We start from the raw sequence: 24960 nt of genomic DNA on the forward strand, positions 1-24960 counted from the left end.
TGTGTGGATGAGCATTTAAATGCTTTGTAAAGGATGATGTTCTCCAGTTTACAGGGCTGCTGGTCAATCTTTAACACTGAGCTTAAGTTTAAGTTAAATAAAAACTAATATCTCCACTAACTCATTTGCTTGGTAGTCTTAAGTCTTTGAGTCCAAGTCAAGTCTCAAGTATTTAACATAGATTCCAAGTCAAGTCTCAAGTATTTAACATAGATTCCAAGTCAAGTCTCAAGTATTTAACATAGATTAAGTCAATCAAGTATTTAATATAGTCCAAGTCAAGTCTCAAGTATTTAACATAGATTCCAAGTCAAGTCTCAAGTATTTAACATAGATTCCAAGTCAAGTCTCAAGTATTTAACTGTGCAATACAATAATTATTCTGTCTGTATATATAATATTTTAGTTATTGTGGATTTTTAACTTTTTTAACTTACTTTTTTAATATTCTTTACTGTGTAATTACTTATTAACTTATTTTAAATACTTGTTTTGATCTTGTTTTTTACTATGTCTCTTGTTGCACTATCCTCTCTGCTGCTGTAATCCTGCAAATTTCCCCGCTGCGGGACTAATAAAGGATTATCTTATCTTATCTTATCTTAGAGTCCAAGTCAAGTCTCAAGTATTTAACATAGAGTCCAAGTCAAGTCTCTAAGTCTTTGAGCTAAAGTACAAGTCAAGTCTTTAAGCTAGAGTCCAAGTCAAGTCTCTAAGTCTTTGAGCTAAAGTCCGAGCTAGAGTCTAAGTCAAATCTCTAGCCTTTGAGCTAAATTACAAGTCAAATCTCTTACACACAAACTGTATTGTAAAATGTACTTAAACTTAAAGCATCCCTCTGGCCTGTCAAACCCAGATGTCAGTTTTTGCAAGTCCAAGTCACAACTTAAGTGCAATTTGATACCAAGTCCAAGTCTCTGCATCACGCAAATGATCACATATTTAATGATATAATATTTCTGTCATGGTATGGGAAATGATAATGCTAACTTACTGTATTTTCAGAACATTGATATTCTTCAAAACCCTTAATAACATGTTTTGACATTAAAAAACAGTATTTTTTATCTATTTATGTCTGAAGTATCTGGACATGGAAACTATTAGGATATGGCCATGGTTAAGAAACTAAAACACTTCAGTAAGGACAGAACATTGTTGGGGTTTGAACAAAAACGAAAAACTCGTAACTAGGTAAAGAGCTCTGAATGTTGTTGTGCTGCAGAATAGTCCAAAATGGCCGTATTCCAGCCAACATACTATCATTCCACCTCTTCACATGCTCTCCAGTGGATGTAACAGCTGTGAACGCCGTGGCAGTGTGTCTGTCTGTTCATGTGTGTGTCCCCTCTCTCAGGGTGTGTTGTGTTGTCCTACTGTCCCCCTGTAGGAGACGTGGCTGTGTCAGGCCTGCAGAAAATGTATTCAAGTCGTAACAAAAACACACACACACACGGCTAAGAGGAGATAACAAGTAAATCGCCATAATTTTATTATTTATTTCCTCTCTTATCGTGGTTTGTTTGGTTATTTATTTCTCTCTGTCTGTTGTCTTCAATGAGTTAAACAATGCAAGAAGATTACCGCACTATCTCGCATTATTTCCTTTTCAAGCTGCGCACGTTTTATGTCTGTCCGCGCGCTTGTCTGTTTGTGTGTGTGTGTGTGTGTGTGTGTGTGTACGTGTGTTTTAATTCCTATGGTGGGGAGGAGAGGATGTGTTCATTATCGTCCTGTCCCAGCCTCGTCCCTTTAACAGTAATTGGAGCGATATTAATTGCCGCGCTACGGCTGGTTGATGGTAGCACCATGATGCTGCACTGATATGGCCCTCCGCTTTTTTTTTCTTTTTTTATCCCCCTGCCTCTCCTCCTCACAAACTAACTGCTGGGTGAGCGAGGCGGAGGGATGGAGAAGAAGGGAGGGAGGGGTGGGGGGGTGAGAGAGAGTAAGGGAGAGAGATAGCCCCTCTATCAGCTCCGGAGCAGGCGCTGTCTTTATCAGGAGCACGATTGGCAAAAAGGAAACTTTGACCGGTCTGAATTTTTCTCTTATCGTCGTAGCCCCCCCTCCTCTACCTCCTCTCCCTCCCTCCCTCCATCCATCCACCTTCTCCTCCCCCGGTCTCTCCATCACCACTAACAACCCCTCTAACAGCCCTCCTCCTCTCCAGCCTCCACCCCTGAAACAGCATACATCTCTCCTTCTTTTTTCTCTTTGTATTGTTTCCTCTTCTCCTTCTTCCTCCTCCTCTTCCTCCTCCTGCTTGCCACGGCGGGATCGGAGTCCCCAGCTAATGTGTTCTTGTTCATAGCAACGTTCCCCATGTATCAGACATTTGCCGTAGACAGATGAGAGGGGAAGTGTGTATGAGCTGGTTTGGGAATAAACAGGGTGTTATCTCCTGTGGGAGTGTTGGCATTCCTCTCGTTTCTCTCTGCTGTTGCCTTTCACTCCCTTCTGCTGCTGGGACCACAAGCTTCTAGCTTTGAATCTGATGGGCTTTGGTTGCTTTAAGGGAAGACACTCCAGGTGAATGGAACAATGATTTAACTCTTAAATATCGCCATGAAACTTCCCCAGTTGATTACTTACATTAAGAATGATTTTGATTACAATTGTTCTGATAAATATGCAAATTAGGCATACTCTTATCAAATATGTGCTAATTTGCATACCATTCCAGAAAAAGGTTTCACATTTTGTTGACATATTAGAGTCAAATATTTTTTATATTATATTTCTTTTTATACTATCAACAGCCATGAAAAATCACTTTTCTCCATGTTTTAGTAATACAATGTTTGGCAATAAATGATATATGAACAAACCCCTCTGTAAAAACCCTCAGAATATAAAGAGGAATGAAAGTGGAAAGCTTGGTGTATGTAAATGCTACTAAAGTAAAATGTAACTTATAGATATCAGCAGAAAACTTCAACAGTTGATTACTGACAATTCTTTTTTGTATATAATGCCTCATATGCATATTTAATAATTACATTCCTAAGTAACAGATGCTTGTGAGTTTGATGGATGATAATTGTCGAAAATCCGAGCAGCAATTCATGTTTTCATCCCAGATGAATCTACAGACGAATTGATTAATTGTTTGTCTACCGAGTGTTTGAAAATATTGCAGAATGATGATTCACGTAGCTTATTTTATCTGACCAGTAGTCAAAATTGTCTTTCACGTGTTACATATTGCACACATTAAATCGATCATCAGCTCTAGTGGTAATGAATCATTCCTGGACACTAAATGATAAAGGTGCTTTATAATATTTATGTATTGGTGTTAATTCAATTCAATTCAGTTTATTTTGTATAGCCCAGAATCACAAATTACAAATTTGCCTCAGAGGGCTTTACAATCTGTGCACATGCGACATCCTCTGTCCTTCCCTCACATCGGCACAGGAAAAACTCCCCTAAAAAACCCCTTTAACAGGGAGAAAAAAGGAAGAAACCTATGGGAGAACGACAGAGGAGGGATCCTTCTCCCAGGATGGACAGAATGCAATAGATGTCATGTGTACAGAATGAGCAGCATAACAGTTCTTAGATACAACACATTCAATGTATATGACATAAATGATTCATATAATAAGACTACTTATAATAACAGCAGCAATTATTACAGTAGAATTATAGCCATGAAAATAGGGATAGTAATGTGACTAATAATAACAATCGAAGTAGCAGTGGGTGTCAGTCGGCTCACAGCAGGAGGCACGACCACGGTCCAGGTACCACAACGATTCATGGAAACCTGCAGAACGAGAAAGCAAAAGGGCCTCAGGGTGGAAGTAAAGCTAAAATGCTTAATGGTACAGGTAATAGTAATAGTAATATGACTAGTAATAATAATAATGGTGGTAGCAGTCGGTGTCAGCAGGGCCGTAGCAGGATGCACATCCACGGTCCAGGTACAGCCACGATTTATAGAAGCCTGCGAAGCGAGAAAGCACAAAGACTCCAGGGTAGAAGCAAGTCAATAAGCGTAATAGTACAGGCAATAATAATAGTAATGTGACTAATAATGATAGTGGTAGTAGTAGTGGGTGTCAGCAGGGCCTCAGTAGGTGGCACGATGACAGTCCAAATATAACCCCGATTCCTGGGAACCTGCGAGGCGAGAAAGCACAAGAACTCCGGGGAAGAAGCAAAATCAGTAATGTGCATAAATAGGAGATTAATACATAATAGGAGATTTTGTATGACAGTGTAATCGTCAGCAAATAGCTAAAAAAAATCACATTTTAGTCTTACTTGTGTCCCTCTTTTGTCCACCTTTTTAATCTGTCCTCTTTTCCTTCATCTTTCTCAGCTCACGCCTTCTCTCCTTCAGTTTCTCTTTCCTTCCTCCTCATGTCTTCTGTCCCGTCTCTTCCTGCACTGAGTCATGATACGTCTCTCCGTCTCTACCTCTATCCATCACCATATCCTCCTCTATTCATCCACTCTCCATGCATTTCTAGCTGTTTTCTGTCGCAGTGTGGACCTTTTATACTTATTTTACTTAAATATTGCATGTAGTCTTGTGTGTATGGAAAGTCTAAATTAATTGAATAATAATCTATTAATTATATTTCAAAAGTTAAAAAAAAGATTTATTCTAGTTTGAAATACAATAATTCCTAGATATGAAAATTTAATTTCCCTTTCTGTGCACTGTTTGTGTTGTAACCTTATGATAATAATCTCTTAATTTATTCAAATAATTCATTCAAATAATTCTCTGTGTCAGTCATTATGTTCAGACGGACTGATATAACATAAAACTGAGAAAAACAACAACAGAACATTTTCATTCAACCTCTCTGCCTGTTTTTTTTTTTCTTCCTGCTTAAAGATAATGCAATTTACAATTATTGGACACAACATTTTTCAATCGACATATTTAACCGTCTCCTCAGTATGTAATGACTTCTTGTTTATATGTCTATCTCAATGAATTCCTTAGTCATAGATGATAGTCAGCGCTGTCCTTTTTTCCTCCAACAGCAGCTATCAGAACACTGGCTTTGTGGCTTCCATTGATATGAAAAGAAAAAACAATCAAATTAAAGAGATGATAAACTTGGAATGGATTAGAGGCTTTAGCAATTTTCTGTTTCTTTTCTCCAATGTGTCGTTCGTCTTAAAACAATCAAGATGTGTGTGTGTGTGTGTGTGTGTGTGTGTGTGTGTGTGTGTGTGTGTGTGTGTGTGTGTGTGTGTGTGTGTGTGTGTGTGTGTGTGTGTGTGTGTGTGTGTGTGTGTGTGTGTGTCTGTGTTGTGTTTGTGTGTGTGTGTGTGTGTGTTCAGTTTGATGAGGGTGTGGTGCTGGCACGGTGTCTAGGACAAGTCGAGGTGGGAGCTGGTCCCTATCAGGGATGGCATGATATGCTAAAGCCACTGTTTTAATCTACAGTGTGTCCGCACTGCATGATATGCAAAATAAATTATGAATAGAGGGAAAAAAAACCTATCTTTTGATTGACCTTGCAGGCTGGAGGGTTCGATATTTTCCCCCTCACTGCTTAAAATTCTTGATATGCAAATGTGTGTCACAGTAATCCGTTGTCGTTGGCTGCCTGGCGGTCTCTCCTTCCACTCCTGTGTAGAGTCCCATTGTCACTGGCCATCACTAAGCGGTGACAGTGTTTTCTCTCTAAGGCGCTGGACAAAAGAACTGAAACTTCCACCGTTTATGAATATGAATTGGTTAATATAGAGCTGTAATAATTTCCACAAACTGACATGCTGGGTGTAAATGTGATTGTGAGGAAAAAGCCATGTGCTCAGAATTAGTCAATTAATCGGACAGAAAATATATCTGCAATCATTTTGACGAACTGTTATTGCTTGTAATTTTTCAAGGAAAAATAACCTTGAATTTGTTCTAATTTCAGTTTTTCAGTTATGAGGATTATTGCTTTTTTCTGTCTTATGTGGAAGTAAACTTAGCCTTAGGGAAGTAGTAGGGAATAGTAGTAGATGTTTTCATCATTTTGTTTGTATAATATAGACAAAACAATCAGTTAATCAAGAAATCAGTTTGCAGATTAATAGGTTACATTAATGAATCACTACACTTGTCGTTAAATACTATATGCTACTTCCATAAATGTAAGCTTTTATTCCTGGGCTCTGAATGTGTTACCATTTCCCTGAATATTTTAGGAAATGCTGAAAATACCCATCATAGTTTCCCAAAGCCCAAGCAGATATCTTCAAATTGCCTGTTTTTTTTTTCTTCTTTTCTTCACAACAAACAAATGCAGTATATCCCCATAATTTAGAAATCAGAACTGGGGAAATATATGAAAAATAACTGAAACTATTTATTTTTAATTCTTGTAACATGTAACATGTTGTTGCATTAAGCTTTTGATTCTGTAATTGAAAAGCTTGTTCCTGTCTTATATATTCATAATCTTTAAATGTTTTTTTAGCCTCTTACATTTTTAAAAAATATTTGTGCTTCCCACCTCCAGTAAAAACAGAGCCCTGGTAGCAACAGAGCTCTTGGTGAATAGAACTTCCCAGGTCCGTCCTCTATCCAGCCCTCTAGCGTGTGACACGGATGGCAAAGAGGGTCCAATCACACAACTGGTGTCCTCCAGGAGAAGCCAGCAAAGCGAGGCATGTGTTTTACTGCTGGCCGAGCACTCCTTGCTCTTATCCTCCCCAGCAGAGTTATTTAAATGACCTCAAATAAAACATAGTAATGGCAGGCATAATAATGCTTATTATTATTTACCAGGCTCAGTGTGTGTGTGTGGGTGGGTGGGTGTCGGGTTATCATACAGTAGTTAATTATAATGGAGCATGAAGGCGCGCTATCACTGCTGAGAGTCTAATTTATTTGGGTTGGGGAATGAGAGATGTTGGCCGCGTCACATTTGCATATTGTGCGCTGCAACTTCCCCCCCATTGAAGTCAGCATGGAGGGCACAAGGTGCACCCTCATCACTTCGCCCATGTCTGATAAGACCTTCGTTTTTCAGTTTGATCCATCTAGTCACGGGCGGCTGAATGTAGCAACGGGAGGATAAGATGTTTGTGTAAAAGCTTCCAGTTTTCTGCACTGTTTGCTCGTCTCTTTGTGGAGCTATTCATACAAATCCAGGAGCTCCAATATCTCTAATATGGTGCCATTCCAGGAATACAGGACAACAGTCTTTCTTTTTTTAATTATTGCTTGGCGACCAGATACTTTAATAGGTTTTAGAAGGTTTTTATCAGCATCTTCTGTGGGTTTTGCTTTGCTCAAACAATGGTACCATCTTTGTTTAAAGAAAAAACTATCTTTTATAAAAGCAAATTAGATTGAATATTAATGAAATTGTTTTTGTGTATATGCAGTGTTAAAGCTTAAATGTGTCACAATTCTGTGTGTAATATCTGTTAAAACCAGGAGCATAGGCAGTTAACTCTTGAGACGAGATGCCATCGAGCCAAGATTAAAGGAAGTGAACTCAGGATAGAGGGATGAAGGGTTAAAGAGGGCTTAAGGAGGAGAGAGGACGGCTTGAGAGAAGAAGAGAGAGAATAAAGGGGCAGGTAAGAAGAAGGTGAGAGAGGGAGGAAGACCAAGAGAAGTGGTTCGGAATAAAGAAGTACAATATTGAGTTGAAAGTGCAGAGATAACTAATGAAGGGTGAGAGAGGGGTGAAGGTTTAAGGATCAATGAGAGAGAGAGATTTTAAGAGGTGCAATTCAGATAGTGAAATTAGATGTGAAGGGAATGGGAAGTGTGTAAGGTTGAGAGAGTGAAGGGTAAGGGAGATAGAATATGAAGAAACGACAATCGGGTTCAAGTCCTCAAAGGATAACCGGTTTGAGCTGGTGTTGAACAGTCCAGATGCTTCTCAAAAAACAATCATTGGACCTCATGCAAAAGAACATTTTCTCTTAATTATTTTAACTTTCTAAATCAGATTAAGCTGACACTGCTAACTCCAGATGTGTGTAAATGCCACAGCATGGAGGGGAAAAGATAATTTAAGATGTTCATATTGATATTGCAGTGTTATACAATAGCATCAGTAGCTAATTTAAATGAATATATTAACAATTATATAAGCCAATAATTCAAATTGCAACATTCAAAACAGGATTATGTCAATAAAATGTCATAATTATGAAGTGTAATTCATATTGGGTTTTTTAAATCAAAATTGTCTGAAATTATTGAAATATACAGTGAAAAACATGGTTGGTCACATGACTCTTACAACAAGTCGCAGCCAGGCTGCAACCGCTTCGTTTCTGAAAGGTAAAACCAATGCTGAAGTGTCCTAAAGCTGCTTTCTCTCTACTGTCAATCAGGGGGCGACTCCTCTGGATGTATAGAAGTCTATGAGAAAATGACTCTACTTCTCTCTTGATTTATTTACATGAGTTTAGCAGAGTATGCTTAAGGGCGGGCTTACTGTGATTGACAGGTAGCTACTGCTACCAGATACATATGCGGCATCTCTTCGTCAGTCCTCCGCAGTACAAATATAGCCATTTCCTGTTCACTGGTTGCAAGAAGTCAAGACGGCGACAGCCAAAACACCAAACTCAAGGCTTCAAAACAACAGTCCACAAACAATGGGTGACATCACGACGACTACGTCCACGTCTTATATACAGTCTATTATCTGGACCACTCAAGTGTGTTCGTACTTAAGATAAAATTCAAAATAAGAGAGTATTGATTAATTCGACAGCAAGTTCTACTAAATCCCTCATACATGCCACTTAAGAACCAATCTGTTCGTATTAGCGTTTTTTGCCCATTGGGTTTTATTATTAATTGGGTTTCTTGTGTTACTAGATACTAATTTGCAACAGGCAGTACATTTCTGAAACTCTTGGAATAATGAACAAAACTACAGAATTAAGGGGTAAGTTCCAATAAACAGGGGCAGGGTGAGTGAAAAGGGTTTGAGGTGGTATCAGGTTGGGTTATGATGTTGCAAGTGAAGGTTAACGAAATGAGAAGTATGTTAAAAGAAAAAATATTTGAAAATAAAAAGTTTACTGTTACACATCAACAGTGAGCTATTATAGCCGGGCTGACCCACATCCAGCCACCACTCACACACTTAGACATGCTGTACTCTCACGCTCTTCTCTGTAACCTTCCTCCATATCTCCAGCCAGCAGACTGCCGCGTCTCTCAGGAGGAGGGTGTCCCTGCAAGCACCATGTCAATTCCACCCGTCAATCAAAACGCTTTGGGATGATGATTGGTTGGCATGTGTCCAGAGGGCTTGTCATGTCAACGAGGCTGTGATACCTCAGAGTAGACTCTGAAGTTTGAAATGAGCTTGCAGTTGTAGAAAACTTTTTTTTGTGGGTCAGCAGCAGGAATGCATGTTGGACTCAATTGATCTATCTATCTAAAGGAAAGAGTGACTTCTTCTGCTGGCCCCAAGTGGCAACTTCTGGTGCTGAGGAATGAATCCAACGCAGAAGTTCCAAAAACTGCAGTTCTTCAAGTTGAACCAGCCACTTGAGGCTCCAAAAGCGAGTCAATGCCCATAGACCTCCATGTTAAAATGACCTGTGAACTTCACAGCAGAATTAAATATAATTTAACCACCTGGTAAAACACAATTTCCCTTTTCATTACAACTGTACAGGGAGTGAATCTTTAAACAACTCACCCATTTAAATGACATTAAGGCTTAACGGTACGCATAATTTAGGGTGCGGCGTCTCTATTCAGCTCCACCAACGATCAACCTCTTTGCCATCATGGTGAAACCTACGGGTGACATCACAGGGAAGACGTCTATATTTGCACAGTCAATGGTTAACACCCAATCACAACTCTCCCAGTTAATCACACTGCTGACATCATACAGGTCCAGTGTAGAGTTGGCTATATGCACAAGGAAAATAGAAGATGGGAAGAAAACATCAGTGTGGATGAAGGTCAGTTCAGTTAGTTCTCAGTCTAATCAAGAACTGGGTTACACCTGGAATGTTGAATAACAAAAGTGCTACCACTGTAAGTAAAATGATCTAAAGCATACTGTAACACCTAAAATCACATGTGGGTATTTCCTCTGTTCACCCTGCAGAGTTCACCTGCCCACTTAATGTGCAATTGAATTAGCTAGCTTAATGCTTTGTTAGTTAGCTGACTAGCCCGAGGGCTAATTTGGCAAAGTAACCGTTGTTCCAGATTAGAGCTGCAACTAACAATTATTTTCTGTGGATTTCTTATTTTAATGAATTGATTAATAATTTATTCTATAAAGTGTCAGTAAAACGTTACCATAGCCCAAGGTGCTAAAACTATGGTAACGCAGCAAATCCTCACATTTCAGACCTCAAACACAGAATATTTGACATTTTTTGCTTGATTATTAACTTAAACAGTTATTTGAATATCTAAATAGTTGGTGGTTAACTGTCTGTACATCGACCGATTGATTGGCACTATTCAGATAAAAACAACTCCTATCCAATACCAGTATCTTCTTTAATAAGACTCTAAGAAGTGGAATACTAGATTGTGTAAATACATCTATTAGTTATCATGGAGTGCTTTATAGAAATTGGGTTATATTTTAAAGCCCAGTCAAATCAGACTGTAAGTGCAGTTGTTCTACCTTGTGGAACAAGAGTAGTGTTTTGCTGGTGTGGGGTTGGTGATGGGTCACACCTCACATGGCTGAACAAAAAGGGCTCTTCCAATACATATTACTTCTGTGTGTCATTTGTCTACTTTAGTTGCAGTAAAACATCTAGGATTTCTCTTTACTGCAGCACAAAGTAGCTCATATATAATGAGGCAAACAACATGTGTGTGCAGTGAAAGTTGTTACTTGAGTGCAGAAGCTGATGAGGAGCACCCTGAGCCAGCATTGCCCTCTTCCTCCATCACCCACTCCTGATCTACTCCACATATTCTGACTGACACACACACTCTCCCCTTCCTCTACCATCTCCTCTCTCAAGCCTCTCTGTGATGTGTCACTCCCCTCCTCCATCCTTAATGATTGATAGACGCGAGGCCCTAATCTAAAGGAACATTTCTCCATGCTGTCCCGCTGCTATCGACCCAGCAGCTCCCATAAACCCACTGGTGAGCCCTTGGCAGGCCTGGCGCTGCTGGTGAGACTGGACATTGGCACACTGATTACCAGCCTATCAGATTCTACACCACACCCTGCATACCTTCCTCTCACACATTGAAACACTTGAGCATGTGTGTATTTAGCTTGTAGTCGCTCCATTGCCCACATCCATACACCAACCCTTTCCATGGTAAAACATGCACATGAATATTCTGCCTCCTCTCCTCGTTATCTGGGGAGCCTCTGGATAGGCTGATATCAGAGAGAAATACAGTAGCTACCAGGAACACATCACTATGGATGAAATGACTATTAACTGATACATGTGGATAAAACTGTAGTGTTGAATATAATATTGATGACTGACTGAAGTATCCGAGCGTAGGTCAGTCCGTCCCATTCTCTCTTCGAGGGAATTTCTTTAACGTTGCACAAACATCCACTTAGACTTAAGAAAAGCTGATTAGATTTTGGTGGTCTAACGTGTCCAAAAACACGTTTGACCACCAAAATCTTCAAAAACTATTTTTTGGAGCCATAACTCAAGAATTCCTTCACTAATGATGTAAATTTCACACAAATGTCTGTTGGGATTGAATGATGAAGTGATGACATTTTGGACAGACATTGATGTAAACTGCAACTTGGTTGGTTTGTGGACGCACACGGAAGGTGGTGATTTTACAAGTGATGTTAGCGATGTTAGAAATGTCATACAAGAATATGTTTGTTAAGCTCTTTTTGAAGTTTAAAGTTATAAGTTGAAACTTTTGAATTGGTTGAATTACTCAGTTACTGCTGATAGTAAGACTTCATAGTGGACACATTTCTTTGTATTTGAAGATGGGCTGATTTTTGTCAGTAGCAGTAAATATATGTATTTGTCTTGAGGCTGATGGTTCACAGTGGTCAAGTTCTGTTTAACTCTGATGTTAAACAGTCATCAGTAATGTTAATATACAGACTAAGTGGGTAAAGGCAAATAATAGAACAGATAGAACAGTCTAACACGTAAATAAAATTATATCACTTTTCTGTAATGCAGCCTTTAAAACCAGAAAAAACAACACATGCCATATTACAATATCCAATATCGATATAATATTACTGAGAGCTTTAAATATTTTTGGGCTGGTCTTCAGATTAGCACACACTCCACCACTATGTCACTCCTCTGTGAAACTAGAGGCCTAATCTCTTTTTGTCCACTGGGCCTGTTTTACCATAAAACATCAGACACATGGGTACTTTTCACATGGGTTCTTTTTATCTTTTACAACAATTTAAAGGTATTAAAGGTAAATATTATGACCCACTTTGTACTATAATTTGCAGTGTTGGCATTAAAAAAATGCTTACTTTACTTACTCTAATACTTGAAATGAAATGATAATCCATTTGATTTAAATTAAAGTTTAAAGACCTAACCCCAGACCAACAACATCTCACAGTTTTCAAATTTTTCTGTCCGACAGAACTCGAACACAAACACACTCGTCTCCTACTCTCTGCTCATTTTCCCCATCTTCATATCTCTTTCTTATCATGTTCTGTCTCTTTCTCTCTGCGTCCTCTCCCGTATCTCTCACTCACCAGTTTCCTTCCTCTAGTAGACAACAATCTCTTGTTTTCCCAAGTCTTAAGGGAGTTAGTATGTCTACAGCAGCACTAGTAAGAAAAAAAAAAAAAAAAGAAGAGCCACATGTGGCGATATAATTTGGGCTATAAAGTCGACTGTTACTAGCGTGCTCTTTAATAATCCACATGTTTGTTTTTTCCCACTTTGTCAATCAATTAACTTTTATTTTAAATGAACCTTCAGCATTACAAATTGACTGTAAGTTCTTGAATGGACAATAAGTCGTAACTAGTCGGTAACAGCAGGTGTGTATTAACAAGATCCAAAACTTGGGGTAATATGAACCCAGATATGTGTCTGATGGAACAGAAATTAAATTAGCTAAATCATAAAATCAGTTCCCTCATCGACACTCTCTTCTTTTTCCCTTCAGTTGTTACCATTAAACAGACATATCACAGGAAGATGCTTTAGTGAACAGTATTTGTGTGTCTTTCTAGATATGGACACAGAAGGAGTCTGTATTTTACAGCCTTCTCATGTTCCCTCTGTTTGTTCGCTTCACTCGCTGCTCTCTTCCCGCTCTTGTCTGTTTAATTGATGACCCTCTAAATGACCCTGAGTGTGTCGAGCAAGCCTATCACTCTTTAACTTTTCCATGTCTCCCTCCGCGGCCCCGCACTGCCGATACCGGCCTGATTGAAATGTCCCTTTTTTTTCGTGGAAGCCAGAAGGAGTTGTTAAAGCAGACATGAATTAATGATTGAATTAATTATCAGAGTCACATACCGTACAATTAATTTTGTGGCTTTGCCTCAGTCTTTTTTCCCCTCTCCCCGTCTCTGCGTAGAGAATGTCAAGAAACATTTTCTAATTAATTTATGTGTGATTATCAGGGGTAGTTTCTGGAAGGTCTCCACTTTCAATTTGTGACAGGCTACAGCAGTGGGGGGGGGGGGGTGAACGTGGGAGCAGCTGTGCTCGTGGAGTGCGAGCACAGTGCACTAAGATTTTCTTTTTCCCCCACATACAGTTTCACATTAATGATAACTCATCTCCTCCAGTCATGCCTCTCCAGTCAGTGCTGTTTTACTTTGAAACTGAATTTTTGTAGTGTTTTCTTCTAGACATAAAGACCAAAAATACACAAAACATTTCCAAAAGGTGTTTTTGACATTGTCCTGCTTGTTAAATGTGTGGAATTCATAGCACTTTCTCGAAGGATAGGTTCAGACTTTTTCTATGCTACATTGTAGACCCAGGGGACTTGGAGGCAAGATTCACAAAAAAATAGGAGACTCAGAAATAAAGTGTCCTTTAATTAAGATTTCAGGGGAATGTGGTCAAACTTCAACTGTAGATTCCTCCTGGTTGGGGTCTTTAGCCTTCAGCCTTCTCTCAAGGCGGGGCTGTCCCACTGTCCTGTGGGGTAGAGTAGAGAGAGACCACTCCTGACCCCAGTGATGAGGGGGATCCGCTTGGTTTGCTTGCACCAAGGATCTTCTGGCCAGCCTCCTGGTGGATTTTCATTTTTTTGGTCAATGCATAAATGCTGCAAATTCACAAAATGTTAATTGGATTATGTCATTGCAAATTTGGAGCCATGCAGTTTCATAGCATCCGGTAGAGTTTTCCAAAACTAATACCAGTATCAGAAACACCTCTGAACAAATCTATTACTCAAAAACTGTTTGCATTACACACAGAGTGGGACTAATGTGGAGTTATTAGGAGCTCAGTAGCTCATTGGGCCACTGGAGGCCCCTGTGGTTAACCACACTACCAGCCATTCACGGCTATGCATGGGGTCATTAACATGAAATGGGTTTATCCTATTGTGGCAAGGCTCAACACATTTCATGAGCCTGTGTATACTGTGTTAGACCATAAGATATTGTGTGTATGAAATGAACATCTTGACCTGAGGTTGGCACCTTTAGTACCACCTCCAACACTGACTGGTGAAACTGGTTCACACCATTTAAAGCGGTGTGATGGATGCACCCAGTTTTCCCTCCATCTGTCTTGTGACTGGTTGGATAACCCCGGACTCGCTTTCTCCCACACATGCATACAGGCGCACATTTTTTTATCAGCAGTAAATAAAACTCCCAACCAGCAGTCAGGTGATTGAACTCCGAAATGAGGATTTTGCATGTGAATGTCAGCACTCTTTGCATTTGTTTGTCTTCAGTGAGGAGGAGGAGGGTGAGGAAGGCTCATCTCATCAACAGTAGCCCTGTCGCTTGTTCTGTTTTCACCCCCTTGGTCCTCTGAACAGAAAAAAAAAGAAAAATGCTTTTAGTTTTCTCCCCCCTCATTTTATCTTTCTTCGCATATTTGTAAATTTGCATGTTTGCTTCTTGCTCTTTTCTGGTGGTGTATGTGTTTTGTAGATAAAAGTTCAGCAGTGCAGTTAAGAGAAATTAGTTGGGTAAACAGTGGTAAATGTCAATGATAAAGTTCTGTTGAAGCTCATCTGATTAGCAGGGCTACGCAGGTGTCTTATCTTGCCTGTGCAACAGAGGGTAAAATGGAAATGATTGCGTGGTCCTGAGCAGGAGATGCCTATCCCAGAAATGTCTATCTGCCGCTGAACCGAGCCTGCCGGACTCCAGGGACCCAGGGGTGCTGCATGGAAGATCATGGCGAGAGGAGAAGGAGAAAAGGAGACACAATCAGGTCTCGGCTGTTGTTGGACTGAGGCTTTTTATCAGCCAGCATTATAAATGATGTGACTTGTCATTAATGAGAAAAGCTGGGTCGGATTCCTAATGCAAAATTTTGGCTTTTACCAAAACCATAAAATATGTGGTAAATTTATACATTTCTTATCAAACATTGATAATCTAAATTGTTAAACTTTAAAATAAACAGGATGACAAAAACAAGGCCAAATTATTTGTTAGGTGCCCCCACCCCCACTTTAAGCCAGTGAGATGAGAAAATAGAAAAAAAATAAAAAAAATAATGTTTCTGTCAAAATCCCTTCACTCATAGCAGGAAGTTCAGACCCCTTTAAATTTTTTTTTTTCATTGCAAAAAGATTATTAATATCAGATCAATTTAAGGAAACAACATACAAATCTATGTACACAAATGATCAAAACTGTTCCCTTTGATTCCTGTCTGGACAGCAGGTCCTCCAGAGATGTAATTGGGTTTAGGTCAGGGCTCTGGCTGGGCCAGTCAAGAATGGTCACAGACTTGTTCCGAAGCCACTCCTTTGTTATTTTAGCTGTGTGCTTCGGGTCATTGTCTTGTTGGAATGCCCAGTCTGAGGTCCTGAGCACTCTGGAGGAGGTTTTCTTCCAGGATATCTCTGTACTTGGCCGCATTCATCTTTCCTTCAAGCAACCAGTCGTCCTGTCCCTGCAGCTGAAAAACACCCCCATAGCATGATGCTGCTGCCACCATGTTTCACTGTTGGGATTGTATTGGGCAGGTGATGAGCAGTGCCTGGTTTTATCCACATCATTAGAATTATTCAATCTTGGTCTCATCAGACCAAGAATCTTATTTCTCATAGTTATAGTTCCATGTGTTTTTTGGATATGTCTTTGAGGCATCGGGCCACTCTGCCATAAAGAACATGACTTTGTGGAACTTTCTCCCATCTCCCTATATGGGTTCTTCTTTACCTCTCTCACCAAGGCTCTTCTCCCACGATTGCTCAGTTTGGCTGGACGGCCAGGTCTAGGAAGAGTTCTGGTCATCCCATACTTCTTCCATTTAAGGATTATGGAGGCCACTGTGCTCTTAGGAACCTTGAGTGCTGCAGAAATTCTTTTGTAACCTTGGCCAGATCTGTGCCTTGCCACAATTCTGTCTCTGAGCTGGCAGTTCCTTCGACCTCATGATTCTCATTTGTTCTGACATGCACTGTGAGCTGTAAGGTCTTATATAGACAGGTGTGTGCCTTTCCTAATCAAGTCCAAAGTTTAATTAAACACAGCTAGCAATTAAAGAGTAGAACCATCTCAAGGAGGATCAGAAGAAATGGACAGCATGTGAGTTAAATTTGTCACAGCAAAGGGTCTGAATACTTATGACCATGATATTTCAGTTTTTCTTTTTTAATAAAGCGAAAAAAAACTTTTTCGATTTTAGCAAATGGCTGCAATGAAACAAAGAGTGAAAAATTTAAAGGGGTCTGAATACTTTCCGTACCCACTGTATATGTGAGTATATATAGCAGTTGAGACTAATTAAAAACTGGCAGTGGTTTTATATACATCATTTATATACACTCTTTCCCATACATAATATGTATATTTTGAATATATAATTCGATTTGAGGCATAGAACACAGAGCCCCATATTTTCTTACGCTAAAAGAACTACAGTATTTGTCATGTGTTTCCCATGAGGACTTGAGAGAGAATGGCAACTGGAGGTGTTGGGATTTGTCATTCAGCAGAGGTTAAACCCCACCTATTAGTGTGGGGTCGGAGTAGCACGCAGATAAAGATTTCCTGTTGTGTGGTGTCAAAAAATCAATAGCTCCGCCGCGATGTGCTCATTTGATATCAACAATAGTCTTTTTAAAAATCAATTAGGCCGGATAGAAGGAGAACATCAGTGTTGGGTTACACCTTTCCTTTTTTCCCTTTTATTCCTCACTGATATCCAACCAGACCGGCTGTTTGTTGAGGCGGCTTGTTCCTATTGGATGACCAGGTACCTTGCACTTATGCATGGTTCTTGCATATGTGACCCCTTGCCCGCCAAACTCAGTTGGCCTTCACACAGTTAGACTTCAGTTCTAAGAACGACACACACAAAAAAGTTAACAGATTGACTTCAAAAATGAAAATGTGATCAATAAGAATATACTTCAAAACTTCTTTAGACAACTGCCGGCCTCATATAGTTTGTGAATGTGTTGGAACTAGATGTCCATCTCCAACACTTAAATGACTAAGGCCTGATTATTTATGCGGTTGAAGTCTGCCTATGGTGTCAATTTGACAGTAAACCTCTTTTGTGAGACCATTTTTACCACTTTATTAAATTCAGGATTTAATTCAATTTTCCTTAATTTCTTTCACAGCTCTAACAGTAGATCATCCATATCTCTGTTTTGTGATATACAGCTCATAACAAGGTTTAGCCATGTTAAGCCACTTGCGTACAGTAAGTATGCCAGAATGATAAGATATTTTCTTTTCAAAAAAGCCCCCATTGGGAAAAGTAATACCTGAGATCCCCTTTTTTTTTACAGTCAATAGCTAATGCTGACTTACGTTTTCAGACAGAGTGGGGGCAACGAAAGAGAGGGAGGCAAGGGAAACAGAAATGTTTCCAAAATAAGAAAGAAATTGATTGGAAACTTGGGAACTTCTTGATAAGCACTGCTAGTTTCATAACAAGCCCACAGTTGGAGCCAGAAAGCAATCAGCTTCTCCATCTTTGGGTAAGGGTACTGTTTTGGATTCTTCCCAAAGTTGTGGACAGTTTCCACCAAGTAAGCATTTATTAATAGTATGACATATCAGTTAAGATAACAGCTCACCTGCAGGTTTAATTAATTTTCTCTCAAGTGACTATAGCTGAACACAACAATTAATCTACCTGATTGGGTATAGAATAACACTTTAGGCCCTCTTAGTATTTCCAGTAGGACTACATGTTAAGTGGACATCTTAAATCATCCTTTTTGCTGGTGAAAATAAATCCTTGGCAATGTTGGCTTGATAATAGCTTCACTATCACTTAGACTTTAATTGTTATTTCTTTGAAATTTCTGTGTTTTTTATGTAATTTTGTAAAATGTAACACTGTTTCTTAATTTAGGAAATTGGAGGTATCTTTCTGGCCGTTTGATGTGATCTTTCATGATTGATTTTCAACTTTTTGAGCTTTATCTCTTTAAAACACAAAAGATAAACTTATCATTAAGCCATGATGCCGTGTTACATTCACTGACCTCTGCAGACACAAGCATGGCAAACAAACAACCTCATCAAGGCATCCACGAAGGTTACAAACTTTCCATCAATCACAAATTAATCAGTATTAAATCTTTAACAATATGTGATGTACAATCCCAATTCCTGCTTAATGCATTTTTGTCTTCCAAGTAAAAACAGCTCATACATACAAATAATTGTAAAAAGTTGAAGTTTGAATACTCCACATCTAAGTTATGGAACACCGAGGACAAACATACTGAAATTGTAGATTGTAGTGTTTCTGCTTTATTATCTCATACATGGAGACTCCAGAGATGAACAAACAGCTTTCGTGAGCCTGACAAAGATGGTGGGATTCGACCCATTTGAGTCAGACCTTTGTATGTCATGGATGGAACTCGCTGTTTCCCTTTAACTGTCTCCCACATTAACATCAGTGAAGTTTGCAATAGATAATTCCGTCCTTGTTTGTCCTTGATTTTTAGGTTTTTATTTTATATACATCACGCACATTAACAAAGTAAGCCTTCAATTATGGATTTAAATTTCCTTTGACAGCACTCACTCATTAAACAACAAGAACATTTAGTAAAGTGTCAATCCAAACAACTCAATAAAATGGTACAGAGCCAAAAGTCCTGCAACAATATCACCAGCGTCTTGGTAACACACACACACACTCATCAGTTAATTGCGTTAGTCAATCCATTAATGGCGGACTGATTGTTTTATTGTGTTGGCTTGTCAAAGAGGCCTGGATGCCCCAGTGGCTGCTGAAGCGTCCGTATTGATAAGCCTTTGTGTGTGTGCACGTACGTGTGCGTGTGTGTGTGTGTGTGTGTGGGAGGCTGGTGACAGGGAGTGTATATTGGTGTGATAGTGTACACAGGGTGGATGTGTATGGGCACAGTGTGTATTTAGATGCTGAGTGTCAGTGTGTCACCTTGTGGACCTGTGTGTGTGGGCATGTATTACTTATGTTAAGGACATGAATCTGTTTACACAATCACATTGTGGGGACGCGCCTTCCTTTTGGGGACAAAATCTCTGAAAAAAAAGTCCCTGAAATGTCAATCATCCCATTTTAGGGTGAGGAAATTAGTATAAGTCAGTGTTATGTCCTCTAAAGTGCTGGAAAGTGTGTGTGTGTGTGTGTGTGTGTGTGTGTGTGTGTGTGTGTGTGTGTGTGTGTGTGTGTGTGTGTGTGTGTGTGTGTGTGTGTGTGTGTGTGTGTGTGTGTGTGTGTGTGTGTGTGTGTGTGTGTGTGTGTGTGAGAGAGTGAGTAACTGTGTATGTCACAGCTACACTGACACAAAGAATGATGTGTGTGTCACACAGTACAGTGTAGAACAGCGAAGGGGTGTAGTATCATACAGAACAGTGAGGGTAGTAGCAGCCAGCCTGTCTTATCGATAAGGAGCGCTGGGTTATTATGCAGGGCTGTGGTGGGCTGGAGGTAATTAACAGGGATTAGGATTGTTGGAGGCCTCATGTTACCCCAGTGAACACCGCTAACCTGCTGGGATTAGCAAGCAGCGTTCATTAGTGGAGGTGCGACGATAGCACTTATGAAAAGGTAGTGTTTTATTAAGCAGACTCTCTCACATACTTGATCCACAGTCATTGAAGCTGCCTATAATTAACCTGTTAAACTCAATAATTTGCATTTACATGTATGCACATTTTCTTACATTTAGTATCGAATGATCAACAAAATTATGACAACATAGACAATATTGTATAATGTAGCCAGTAGGGCTGGCAATTTAAAAAAAGAAACATGACTAAGAGTCTACAGCCATGCTAGCAGCTCTATGAGGCTGGGCTAAATGCTAATGGCAGCATGCTAACATGCTCAGAATGACAATGTTAACACGCTGAGCAGGTATGATGGGTACCATGTTCACGATCTTAATTAAGCTTGTTAGCATGCTAGCATGCTAATGAGCAATGAATACAATGAGTAGTTGAGGATGATCCGAATCCTAAACTAAGTTGTAGAATTGGCATAGTTACTTTCATATTTGGTGTCTATACTTACTCACTGTGACAAGATAACGGGATGATTCAGATTTGCTGTTTTGGTAAAGTTAGTTTGGCTGGCAGGCACATTTTACAAAGCCAGCAGACGGCCTTACCTTTATCCACAATGTTCATGCCTTTGCCGTTGAATCAATGATCTCAAATGTTTTTGTTTCATTATTATCTGTTCCGCTTTGCTCAATAATTTCATCCGTTGGCATAAGCAATCAGCTGCCCAGTTATCAATAGATCACAGGGCAAGCACTAGAACAGAGTGACATTTTTGCAAACATGTCACCAACATTTCAGAAATGCACTTGAGATTGTGAAATATCATTTTTTCATCTTTAATCAAGAAGTCAGCTTCTTCTGCAGCAGAGGGTTTGAGTGTTAAGTCAGTCTATGACCACCTGGTTAACCTCAGAGGACTCAATGACACATTTGGATATTGAGTTTGGCATCAACCCCGCCACAACATATAATGACCTGGATAAGATGCAACAGGTCATGAAAGGAATATGATAACAAGTGTTCAGCCTTAATATCTGACAAACTAATGCCGGTCTTGTTTATAAGTTAATATCTGTGTTGGCTCACTGAGTTCAAATCCTTGCCCCGTTTCACAATGAGGGTCAATTGAGCTGGTCAGGCTGATAAGAGCTCCATGTGGTGAGGATTGGCCAATGGTGCAGAGGCAGACTGGACATTGATGGAGTGATGAGATAAGGAGGGTCAGGGGCCCCGTGGGACAGGAGATAGCACACTGGCTGGACAGACGCTGGACTTCAGACTCTATAGCCGGCAGGTTAGACTGTCTCACAAGTCATGGTTGTATTGGTGCTTGACCTGGGACTGAAATCTGACACTGACCCAACTCCAACCTGGAACATTTGGGTCCAGAACCCCAGAATTTGTCAGGAGGCCAAACCCCAACAACCCAGATCTGTCCTCTTTAATTTGGTGTATTCTAACAAAGACGCAAGACAGGTTGTCTTCTACATATTTGTGAAATGGAGCTCCACCCAAAACCTGAGTCATTTGATAAAAGATTCAGCCCAACCTGACCCGAGCACAACAGGTCAGGTCAGCTCCTGTTGCATCTGGCATCAGTGTCACGCTCTCATGTGCACCGGGGCAAGAGATTGAAAAAGTAGGGCTGGTTACAGTGTGACATACACCATGAGTGGTAAACAAAGTGTGACGGCACCTGTTTGAAGAAGTGATACAAGTGCAGGCCCGAATGCAGCTCATAAAGTAATTTTATCTTTGCTTGGTTCGGTCACTGATGATTTGGGTAAAACAGATATTATCAGGTCAACTAGTTCCCTATAATGTGATCACTGTGTGACCACTGTGTTATTCATTATATTGTGCAGAGTGCTGTTGCAGTTTTTAAGATGTGAGTTAAGGGAACGTACCACTTCCTGTGTGACTTTACCGCAACAGCCAAACAATGTTTTCAACCGCTATTTGGCTTTAAGGACTCATTTTATTAAATCTATGTCCTCGCTGTCCCTCCTACTTTTTCCCCTCAAAACCACATTCCTTCCTGCTCTCTCCTTCCTTCCATAACCCCCCTCCCCACAACCCCCCACCCCACACCACCACCACCTACTCCTCCGCCCCTCCACCGGCTGTGGGAAAGCCATTTTATCAGCGTCTGTCCGTTGTTCTCTGGTGGGGATAGATACAGAGAAGATAGATGAGTGTTTTGACATGGAGAGTGTTAGACAAACACTCTTATCAGGGCCGCCACTTTAGACCGACCCCCCGAAACAGTCGCCTGAACCGTGGGCGAGATGAGAAGGGGAGGGAGTGGGGGTAGGAGAGGAGGGGAGTCCGATTTTGAATGTGTTTTGATCAGAGGGAGGGAGGTCGAAGGTCATTAGGAGAAAGCCTCACACCACGACTCTCACTGGCGTTGCTCAAACTTGTTCATTTGTCCTCGGATGTGCAGGAAGTTGTCTCAACTACTACTGCACTCAGAGCTGTCTTAGGTTTCTAAAACAGATGGATCGGCCCTCCATGCCTCCCAGAGAACTGTCTCTATCTGGGCTGCAGCAGGCTCAGACCACAGCCGTCACTGCCATCCTTCTGCAGTTATCAATTTGAGGAAGTACACGAGAAGTTTCCCCTGTTTGAACCGGGTCAGCACAGAAAGTGCTCAGCTTTGTGACAGAAACTCCCTCTGCTGTTGAGCCGTTGACAGTTCCTGCTGTATGCTCTGAACTGCTGCAAGGGTTCAGGTCAAGTTCAGGCCACATGCTGCTTCTGCTGTTGTGTTGTTTTTTCTTCCTCTTGAGCCGTCACGTGGTCTCTCAAATGTCATGTTTCAACCAGCAGGGGTTCTGAGGGCTGAGAACGATATTTTGATTAGATATTTCTACCAATACATAGTATCTTATAATCTTATTGTTAGAACATTGCCCTATTGGTGCCATAAGCATTCCCAAAATAGCAAAACATCAAAACTCTTCCTCAAAGCTTTACCAGTAAGCTTTGATTGTTAAAAGTGAGTTCTGACTGTTTATGCGATAAATAAAAGATTATGTGAATGCTTAAATGTTGATTATTTAAAGATTTTTGGAAATGGTCTCCTCATGATATTTGTCATAGATGGCACTTATGATACCAGTAGTTTAATGATGAGGTCAATATCACTTTGGCACTTTAACACGTTTGTATATATTTGGCTTATTTCAGCTTTGCTGATGTTAACCGCTCCCCTCCTCCCCCCTTCCTTTAGATGACTTGAAGTTCAGTGATGCGGGAGGGGACAGCAGGGTGGTGGCCGGCAGGGACCTCCATCCAGACACAACGTGGGGCCCCTACCCAGGAATCCTCCAATCAGAAGGCAGCACGGACGATCAGGAGACAGAGGTAAGAGCTGTGATGCCTTCACTGTCTAGCAACACTGGCAAAGATGCTGTCATGGTTACTCAGAGTGAAATTAGGGATTATTATATTATAGGCAAGCTCTTAAATTGAAATGATACACATCATTCTAAAGCAACACAGCATGATAAAAAGAAACTAGGCTTGAATTATGAGCTTAGATTTAAAGTACTTTTTTGATGCATTTCCAATCAAAATAATTTACAATAGTTAGGCTACAAGTTTCTGAATTTGAGATATTTCTCTGTTTATGGGCCTTTTCTTGCATTGCAATTCATGTCAGTATGACATGTCATCCACTAGAGCAGTGGTTCTCAAATGGGGGTACGTGTACCCCTGGGGGTACGTGAAGGCACTCCAGGGGGTACGTGAGATTTTTTAAAAATATATTTAAAATTAGCATCCATTCAAAAATCCTTTAAAAATTGTTATTTAATAAATATTCAATAAAATATAAGTGTAAGTTCATAAACTGAATGTAATGCAACAATGCAATCGTCAGTGTTGACAGTTTAATAAATCAGACACTGATGGCAGAGCGCTTAGTATTACATCTTTTTTTCAACCAAAAATGCTTTGCGCTGGTTAGGGGGTACTTGGCTAAAAAAGTATTTCACAGGGGGTACACTGAAAAAAGGTTGAGAACCACTGCTCTAGAGGACTAAAGATTATCTAAAGCGTAGTCATTTATATTATTCTGCATCATGAATCCAGTATGTCTTGAGTTGATATTAATACAAGCTTTAAGTAAGGTGCAGAACTCTCATTATCTCTATTAGGATCATATTTCTGCTAATTGATTAAAGTATTGATTTTATATAGAAATAAATTTCATATTTTCTGACAATTTACTGCTTTAACTGAAATCATTGTTAATGGGATATACTTGGGTTTTGGACTGTCGGTTGATCAGAGAGGGTAACTGGAGACGTCATCCTTGACTCCTGGGAAATCATTGGTATTTCCACATTTTTCCTTAATTTTATGGACTAAACTAAATTAACTGATAGTTACTTATTTTTAGCCCTATTTTTGACTCTTCTAGTAATATATGTCTATAAATACACATCTAGCATAATGTAATGTGAGAGTAAACCATTGTTTTTGAACTGCTTCGGGCTGAAGAGAGACCTCCAGCTAGCTGAAGAGATTTCAAATTGACAGGTCAAAGGTCAGGGATCAGATGGTTAAGTAACAGAGGGATTTAATGAATAAACAGCTGATCACGGATGTGTGTGATAGTAGATGGAAATGAACAGCTGTGTGTGTGTGTGTGTGTGTGTGTGTGTGTGTGTGTGTGTGTGTGTGTGTGTGTGTGTGTGTGTGTGTGTGTGTGTGTGTGTGTGTGTGTGTGTGTGTTGGTTGGGAACAGTGTGTGGGACCGGATGGAGCCCTATCAGAGGCTGGGTTTGTGCATCATGTGCAAGTCCATCTAATCATATGATACTGATGCTGGGAGAGGCTTCCTGGCATGGAG

The 24960-nt window shown here is 40.1% G+C and overlaps 1 protein-coding gene across 2 annotated transcripts in view; it reads left to right on the forward strand.

Annotated features, from left to right (window-relative positions):
• The window catches only part of zfpm1 (zinc finger protein, FOG family member 1), a 104165-nt gene that overhangs the window by 52466 nt on the left and 26739 nt on the right, over positions 1 to 24960 (forward strand). For both annotated transcript variants that reach the window (XM_054619929.1, XM_054619930.1), the window contains exon 4: positions 23335 to 23468. In XM_054619929.1, the coding sequence (XP_054475904.1) occupies positions 23335 to 23468 (134 nt within the window). The remainder of the gene's footprint in view (positions 1 to 23334; positions 23469 to 24960) is intronic.

This window comes from Anoplopoma fimbria, chromosome 19 (assembly GCF_027596085.1).
Source record: "Anoplopoma fimbria isolate UVic2021 breed Golden Eagle Sablefish chromosome 19, Afim_UVic_2022, whole genome shotgun sequence".
NCBI classification, from domain to species: Eukaryota; Metazoa; Chordata; class Actinopteri; order Perciformes; family Anoplopomatidae; genus Anoplopoma; species Anoplopoma fimbria.